Source organism: Acromyrmex echinatior, chromosome 8 (genome assembly GCF_024713525.1).
Source record: "Acromyrmex echinatior isolate Ae372 chromosome 8, ASM2471352v2, whole genome shotgun sequence".
NCBI classification, from domain to species: Eukaryota; Metazoa; Arthropoda; class Insecta; order Hymenoptera; family Formicidae; genus Acromyrmex; species Acromyrmex echinatior.
The window spans coordinates 6,824,548-6,833,476 of record NC_141859.1 but is presented as its reverse complement, the minus strand read 5'-3'; the positions used below and the strand labels follow the sequence as shown (position 1 = coordinate 6,833,476).

General features: G+C 36.2%; 1 protein-coding gene across 16 annotated transcripts in view; it reads left to right on the top strand.

Annotated features, from left to right (window-relative positions):
* Nucleotides 1-31: 31 nt before the first annotated feature.
* Dap160 (dynamin associated protein 160) overlaps nt 32-8,929 on the top strand; it is a 19,348-nt gene continuing 10,450 nt past the window's right edge. For 2 of the 16 annotated variants that reach the window (XM_087408848.1, XM_087408839.1), the window contains exons 1-19: nt 176-1,096; nt 1,161-1,347; nt 1,784-1,937; nt 2,010-2,158; nt 2,216-2,356; nt 2,753-2,848; nt 3,706-3,768; nt 4,048-4,209; nt 4,290-4,463; nt 4,720-5,068; nt 5,172-5,385; nt 5,455-5,606; nt 5,668-5,790; nt 5,866-6,004; nt 6,086-6,400; nt 7,530-7,892; nt 7,975-8,141; nt 8,226-8,427; nt 8,487-8,774. In XM_087408848.1, coding sequence (XP_087264974.1) covers nt 1,326-1,347; nt 1,784-1,937; nt 2,010-2,158; nt 2,216-2,356; nt 2,753-2,848; nt 3,706-3,768; nt 4,048-4,209; nt 4,290-4,463; nt 4,720-5,068; nt 5,172-5,385; nt 5,455-5,606; nt 5,668-5,790; nt 5,866-6,004; nt 6,086-6,400; nt 7,530-7,892; nt 7,975-8,141; nt 8,226-8,427; nt 8,487-8,774 — 3,273 coding nt within the window. In that variant the 5' untranslated portion in view covers nt 176-1,096; nt 1,161-1,325. Of the gene's footprint in view, nt 53-165; nt 1,097-1,160; nt 1,348-1,783; nt 1,938-2,009; nt 2,159-2,206; nt 2,357-2,752; nt 2,849-3,705; nt 3,769-4,047; nt 4,210-4,289; nt 4,464-4,719; nt 5,069-5,171; nt 5,386-5,454; nt 5,607-5,667; nt 5,791-5,865; nt 6,005-6,085; nt 6,401-7,529; nt 7,893-7,974; nt 8,142-8,225; nt 8,428-8,486; nt 8,775-8,929 lie in introns of those variants that run through there. The other 14 variants (XM_087408838.1, XM_087408846.1, XM_087408840.1 and 11 more) reach the window with 14 other exon arrangements.

Genomic DNA, 8,929 nt, shown 5'->3' with positions numbered 1-8,929 from the left:
GTATATAGACCTCAACCGCATTTAACCGTTAATTGTTGTCCGCTGTGAAAAAGTACGTCTGATAAATTTAAATATATTTCATCGATATTCGTTCATTTCGCTCGCATGGCAAGAAAGTATCGACGAGAGTTCGCAAATGATATTCGATTAGTAATTCCCGCAACGCGTCGAACCTTCGTGGCTACGATCTGAAGTGTGCTCCGGATAGCTCCGAAGTCGAGAGACCCAAATGGAACGCTCTGACGTTTGTCACAGTTGACGAAACTCGCCTGCGAGTACCCCTCATGTACCGCCGTGTGCAATTAAATCTCATTCTAAACGACGAGACCGCACTTCCGGCAACACGTACTCGAGGGAGTATCGCCGCCCGAACTTCTCTTTCTCTCTCTCTCTCTCTCTTTCTCTCTCTTTCTCTCTTACGGGAAACCAAACGATCTTCACGCGGATCGCAGGAATTAGTCTCGGAGGCGGGATATCGATTCTCGCCGAAGAGTCCCGAGAGCGGCCGATCGTTCGTGAAAGTGACGTGCGCGAGTAGTTGCACGAACGGCACGAGCTGTGGGTGAGTTAGCGGTGGTCAGTGGTGGTCATCTCGTCGTGGATCGGCTCGGGTTTGTTCTCCCCCGATCGACCCGATCGCATCGAGGTAGCTTCTTGCGACAGATTTTCCCGTCCCTCTTTCTCCCCTACGCGGGGAGGGAAGATCGATTCTTTCGTCGTTCATCGTTCATCGGCCGCGCACGCGGGAGACGAGACGACGGGAGACGACGCGTGATTGACAGTTGGAACGCGAGGACGGATAGAGAGGTAGACTTGACACCCCAGGTAGACTCAACGATTGGATAACGGCGAGTCGTAGGTTACTCAATGACGGGTGGTGGGTGGTTTACGATTAATGTTCCGCAACATGGGAATGGGTCACACACGCAACTCTCGTAGATTCGGTAACGTCAGCGCTTTACTCGCACCTGCGGCTTTACACCTGCGATAAGATCACCTTACTTTTATTCTTTCTACTGGGCGAACTAGCGCGTTCGATATCTCGGGATCTCTTCGATCCGTGGCTCTGCCGTTGTACAACATTGTTATCTAAATTGTAAATAGAAATCATGGCTCGACCCCTTGGTCTTTATCCCCCGACTTGGTTTCTCCGTTACCAGATAAATCCCATCATTGCGAGGCCATCGAGGATCGATCACCGTGACCTAACCTAAGCTAACCTTGAAGGCGTGAACTATCGCCACTAATTGCTCGATTGCAAGAGACGCGAGGTTCTAACGTGATACTGTCTCGAATACCGTGCAGCAGATATCGCTCTCTCCAAAATGTCCACTCCTCAGACTCCAGGTGAATTTTACTTATACTAACTTATTAAACTACCATCTATTGATGTCTGTTCGTTTATTATTGCCAGGCTGAAAATATGTTATCACTTATGTCGTCTGTTGTATAGAAAATATGTTATCACTTATGTGGTCTGTTGTATACATTATCATGCCCGATATATTTCTCACTTTAAAGTAGTTTATCTTGTAACTTAAAAGCTTTTTCCAATACAGACAAGCTTGGGCAGAAGTCTTACACAATACTTGTGTATAATAAATGAATGACAGAAGGTCTGTTCTTTTTCCATCCCCTTCTAAACTGGTGCAATAAATTAGAATGAAACAGATATAGTTTTTTCGCTCTAATTTATTGCTAATTCAGAACTTTTTAGAAAAGAATAAATCTGTTATCATGCAGAGAATGCAATACATTTATTCTAAATATATTTAATACACAGGTATGGACCCCTGGATGATCCAGCCTAGAGAAAGATTGAGATATCAAGAACAATTCGATTCGTTGAAACCGATCAATGGTATTGTCACTGGTGAGCAGGCAAAAGGATTTCTCCTTAGATCTCAACTGCAGCCTGCTATTCTTGGACAGATATGGTAAAGATATTATTTAAGGAATGTCTGGAATCTACCTTACAAGACGTTTCCTGATCCTTTGTTTTTTTATAGGGCATTATCAGACACAGATGCAGATGGCAAGATGGACATAAATGAGTTCAGTATTGCATGCAAATTGATCAATTTGAAACTGCGCGGTTTCGAAATTCCCAAAGTACTGCCACCTGTTCTTGTACAGAGTTTGAAGTCTTTGTCATCCGGTAGGTAAAAATTATACATGGACAAGATATATGAAATTTCATTGCAAGACATTTTAGGCGACGCTAACCTGACTGGATTGCCGAATGGTTCTACCGCTCCAAGTAATGTTAGCTCTCTAGTAAATTTAAGTGGACATCAATCGATAGTATCTCAAACTGTTGCAAGCGCGATACCCACGGCTGGAAATACCCTTATAGGTAATGTATCATTAAATGTTGATTTATTTTCTTATTATTCATCTTCCTGTATCTTTTGGTCGACAATTGTCAAGTAGATGCTTATGTGATACCTTGTCAACTAGTAAAAAACAATTTCGATTTATAAGAGATTTATAAGAACGTTTATAAGCACTCAGAAGATACACCTTTGCTCAGATATTCGCCGCTTATTAGATTCATTCAAATATATCAAACATTGGTACATATCATTGATATTCAACAAGCTTATATTATTACAATATCATATATATCAATATTCATCATTTTCATAAATTGAATTGAACATATCATTGTCAATGTTATTACTTTAGTCATGAAACATTAATTATCAGACATAACTGATCTGTGTTATTCATTATTCATCATACTACACAGCATTACAACAAAATAGACAGATTGTGGCTCCAAGCACACATGCCACAACTCATATATCGTCTAAGCCACCCGCTCGACCCGCGCCACCTTCTGTGGGTATGTTAATAGTACTGAATGTGTATTTTTGGGTCAGTTTGTTTCTTTTTTCTTGAAGCAAGCTTTTGTTGCTTGAAAGCCTTTTTATTAAAATGTATTTTCAACCTATTTTATTTGTTGATTATTATATACATTAATTACATTGTAATGTAATGTCAAAGGCAAACTTCCTTTCTAATTATTGTGTGTACTCACTATATTATGCACTATGATTTTGAAATATCTTCACAAATATCTCTCACGTATCTTTATTTATAGTACAATTTTAGTACAATTTATAATACAATTTTGTGTGAAATAATTATGATTTTTTTAAACATTATATGAAACAGATGCACAGTTTATACTTTTGATGTCGCCTGTTTTGGAAATTTATGTTGCAGTAAGAGCTTTCAAAAATACAACTCTTTGCTCAGACTACAAATTTATTTTTTTATGTACTACTTTATATTACACATGTAGGTATGTGTTGGACTTTGCGACAATAGATTTTTTAGCAAGTATAGTTATGAAAAAAATTCATCTGCATCTTGATTATATATACATATCACTTTAGTATTATTTTATACAAAAAGTCATAAAATTAGGAAAGTTTTTATAATTGCCTGAACATAAAAGTAAACGTGTTTGACAATTTTGGTTGTTATGTAAATAAAAAAGATAGTAATTTTCTAATTGTAGAATTAGAATTATTATTTGTTGAGATGATGTGCCTTTTACTTATCATCCACTTGAGGAGTTATACTTATATACCGTTTATGTACTTACAATTATATTTGCATTTCGTCTTACAATCTGTTTTGCTACTTGTTTAACAACTTGTTAATAATACTTTATACTTTACGCGGCAAAAAAAGGAATCGCGCCTCCTCTTAATACCAATAGTCCCCCGCAAAGACCTGCACCACCTACAAATTTCGGTATGTTTAAATAAACCACAAACTCAATATGTATTATTTATGATTAACACAATTTTTCTTATTACATTATCCAGTATTGATGGATGCTACGAAAAAGAGCATTAAAATACTCGCACAATCTTCTTGCTCGTGCTTATTAATCTGTCTCCTTTTTTTTTGTATTTGTCATGTAATTTACCGAAAAAGTAATGAATGTCGCTTGGATTTAAATAATCAGACATTTATAATTATTGTCTGATATACTAATTGAAACGTATAATAATCACGGAATTATTTCAGGAAATAATTTTACGGCAACGACAGGTGGTGGTCCGCCACCAAAACCAGCACCACCTTCGTTTCCAAATAGTCCTACAGGAATCTCGCCAATGAAAGTTACAACTTCTGTCGTTGGTCCTGCAGTTGTTTCTGCGTCCCCATCGATACCTGCCTCTGGAATAGGTAAAAAATAAGAATAAACTTTTTATTAAAATAGATATACATAAATTATCATTCAATTTTACTTATCAATTTTTAATTAGGTATCCCATCAGTAGCACCTATCGCCCCTTTAAACACAACTCCTGTACCAATTGCTGCCTTTAATATGGCACAACCAATGCCGACGCAACCGTTAGGCATGGTTAATGCAGGAATGGTTACTTCTATGACTGGCATTCCTAGTATGGTACCATCCATTGGATCAATAAATACAGGTGTGTACATATAAAACAATATTTTGTGATTTTATTTGTATTCACACACGCGCGCGCGCTTTTGTGTGTGTGTGTGTGCGTGCGTGTGTGTGTGTGTGTGTGTGTGTGTGTGTGTGTGTGTGTGTGTGTACATGACCTTTATTGTTTCTCTTCGAAGAGCTTTCATATATTTTAGATCTTGACATTACATTTTAACACTATTATAATGTAGAGCAATTTATTCATTACAATATTAATTTTTATTTTCTTTTTTTAGGTACTGGAGTTTCTCCATCAGTAGCATTACCATTAGTATCCACGACAGCGAACGGAACATTGGTCAATGGGGCAATCACACAAACGCCAGTATCTACGAATACACCTTTGAGTACAACAGCACGTCCACCAAGTATAGACAGAGTAGGCTCCGTGGATTCACAGCACAGCCAGCATTCCGTTGGCTCTCCACAATCTGTAGAATGGGCGGTGCCGCATCAGACCAAATTAAAATATACTCAGTTATTTAATACTTGGGACAGAACGAGATCTGGCTTTTTGTCTGGGCCTCAAGCAAGAAATATCATGGTGCAGTCGCAACTGCCACAACCTATACTTGCTCAAATATGGTACAGTAATGAAATACTACAGTATAAGATAGCGCGTACAAAGTATTATTCTTTATACGTATTGTAGAACAGAAGAGCAAATTTCCAAAATGTATGTCAACAGGGCTCTAGCTGATATGGATTCGGATGGACGTTTAGGTTCTGAGGAATTTGTGCTTGCAATGCATCTTTGCGATATTGCTAAAATCGGTGAAAACATACCTACAACGCTTCCACCAGAACTTATCCCGCCCACATTTAGACGGCAACGTCAAAGCAGTTTAACGCTATCTCAAAATGCAACAGAAAATATCGATCCATTAGCGGGCATGCCACAGGTATATGTCTAATATAAAAATATCTATTGCGCAAAAAGAAATGGAAGGAAAAAAGATATCTTTTTACAGACTTCATTTGAAGATAAACGTAAAGAGAACTTTGAGAAAGGTCAAGCGGAATTAGAACGTAGGCGTAAAGCATTATTAGAAATTCAGCGAAAGGAACAGGAAGAACGGGAACGCAAAGAGAGGGAGGAGGCTGAGAAACAAGAGAAAATAAGGCAAGTAGGTCTACTTACTAATTAAATATAACGTAAGAAAATTTTGCGTTTTGTGATACAGACTAGAACAGGAGAGGCGTAGACAAGCAGAAATCGAGAAACAAATGCAGAGGCAAAAGGAAATTGAACAGGAGAAAGAGGAACAACGGAAACGTGCGCAAGAACAAAAAGAGGCAGCACGCAAGTAAGTTGATTATACAATGTTAAAAAAATAGTTGTATCTATAGATTTAAAAGCAATGCTGCTTCGTGATATTTAGGGAAATGGAGAGACAGCGACAATTGGAATGGGAACGACAAAAGTCACAAGAATTGCAAGCACAAAGACAAAAAGAGCAAGATATTCTTCTCAAATTAAAAGCGAAAAATCAGACCTTGACCATCGAACTTGGAACACTTGTAAATATAATAGAAGGACATATACTCAAACAGTAACTATTTCAATGATCAATCCTTACGTTATCTTTCTTTATCTTTTAGAACGATAAAGTGAAGGAATTGTCACAAAAGATTTGTGATACTCGAGTAGGAGTATCAGGTGTTAAAACGACTATTGATGGTATGAGATCAACGAGAGATACGCAGTTACAAGAAATGGCCGCGTTAAAGAATAAACTTCGGGAACAAAATCAAAGATTATTAGCATTGAGTCAAGAGAAAGCACGTATTGAAGCGAGAAATAAAATTAATGCGGCGCAAGATGCAGCCGGACAAGAGGCTATTAAAATGGCTTTTGACAATAAACAAATTACTCTTAAGCAGATGAAAGATAAAATAATAGATTTACAACAGCAGGTATGCGTGACGTTTATCAATATCATCGTAACTGTTTATTAATATTTTATCAAAGAAATTACATGATTTATAATTTATCTTCGTGTTTTGATACATCTTTAAATGTCAATATTTCGTGAACATTGCAGAGCGAGAAGCAATCTAACACTAACATTGAAAGTTGGCATTAATGACATATCCAGGGTTGCCACAGACCTGGAAAATTAAGAAAACCGGGAAAAGTTAGGGAAACATGTAAAAATGTCTAAAATTTTGAAATTTGCTCACAATTTCCTTAAACTGCTCCTATTCCAGACAATTAATTAAATTGTTTAACATTTTCTGATGTTTATCTGATGTTTATAGTGAAATACGTTCAAAACTTACACACTTTTAACGATTTTAATAAAATAATTAAAATTATTCAGTATTTTTATTTGATTGCTCTTTTTCGTAACTGCATTCTTTTTTCCAATACTAATTTATTTTTTATTGGCTCAAATTTGCACTTAAAATTTTAGTATGCTACTAAGCCTTTTTTGCCTTTTTAATAATATAGACTAGATTTTCTACAACTCTTTAAATGTGTTAAAATTTGCATATTTTACATTGGAAAATTTTCCATTGTCATCTGGGATGCGTTCCAAAACTTGACTCTGTCAACTCCGAGTATCTTTTATCTTTATTCAACATTCGGTGACCAACAAGGATAAAATGATATTTGACAGAGTTGAATTTTGGAAAACCTGGAAAATCAGAAAATTTTAAAATTTATTTTCTGTGGTAACTCTGATATCAAAACACAGACGTTACCTGTAAATCACGTAACTTCCTTGAAGAAAACATCCGTGAAACCTGAAAAATATTAGTAAATAGAAAAGTCAAAAAACACGAGCAATGCATTTATTGGCTCTTCAAATATAAATTAGTTCATTAAAACAGGAAATTTCCTATGAATTTATTGATGAAAAACTAGTTGAATTCTTAATGTATGTTTTAATGAACTAGTTTATATTTAAATTTTATTCAATAAACGTTCATGTTTTTTTTTATCTTTCTATTTACTAATTCTCACTTAGCAGTATCGAGCTAGAAAATTTTATATACTGAAAAATATTAATATTTTATTTTCATATGTATTTTTCAACAGATCGATTCCAAAATGTCTGATATTGAAAATAATAATACTCAACTTGAAGATATTAAAACACAAATGAAAAATTTAGTAGTGGATTGTAAACAGCTTTATGTTACTTTTGATGAAAAAAAGCAAAAAGTAATCGAACTTCGGTCAAGCAGTAATGTCTCAGCTGCCGACTTTGCCACATCCGCATGGGGTGATAGTGGTTGGGGAGATGCACCTGCCAGCGATACAGCTTGGCCTGTAAACGACACTGCTGCCAGCCCAGAAAATGAAGCTGCAGTTGTAGGTGTCCGCAAATACAGAGCTCTTTATGAATTTGTGGCGCGAAACCAAGACGAAATATCATTTCAACCTGGTGATATTATATTAGTAAGTAAACAATATGCAATAAAATTACTTATTATTAAAGAGAAAATTGATCTAATAGTTAATGTAAATATCTATGCTATAGGTACCACCTGTACAAAACGCTGAACCGGGATGGATGGCAGGAGAAATTCGTGGTCACACTGGCTGGTTTCCCGAATCTTACGTGGAGCCAATTGATACTGGTGCAACTGATTTGGACAACGAACGTACTTTTATACAACAAGACAGTGTAGAGAAGAGAACGTTAGAGTTAGTTATTTTTATCTATTGTTAATATGTAGAATTACATGTCACATATCACCTAATGTCGACCTTTTTATTGTGATTATGCAGAGGAATAGCGGAAGTTCCCGAGAATGTATCTGATGCGGGATCATTAGGGGGAGAAGCCCCAGTAGTGGAAGCTATTATACCTACTTTAGGATTAGGTACACCTTGCGCTATACAAGTTACAACTTTGTTTCCTTACCGACCTACTATGGAGCAACATCTTTCCTTTGAAAAAGGAGAAACTATCAATGTTTCTGAGCAACAGGTTATTATTATATTAATTATAGAAAAAATACGTTTTGTAAAGCATTTGTTTTTATTCAGGACGACTGGTGGTATGGTTCAACCAACACTGGAAATAATGGTTGGTTCCCCAAATTGTATATAAAAGAAGTAATCACAAGCACCAAAGACACTGCTGCTGACGGTCTTAACGAATATTATGTTGCTCTTTATCGATATGATTCGACTGAAACCGGCGATCTTAGTTTCAATCAAGGTGAACTTATATTAGTTACGAAAAAAGAAGGTGAATGGTGGACCGGTTGTATAGGGAATAAAAGTGGGATCTTTCCGTCTAATTACGTAGAAAAATACAACGTTCCCAGTCAGGTATGTTATAACTAATATTTCTTGCATATTTTGTTTTTGCTAGTTTCTAATCATTCACTCATTTTTAAGTGGAAATTAATTGCTTGATTCAAAAGCGCGCAATTTTTTTTCTATTAATTCATTTGTTTTTATTAATCCATGTTTGGAAATTTCTA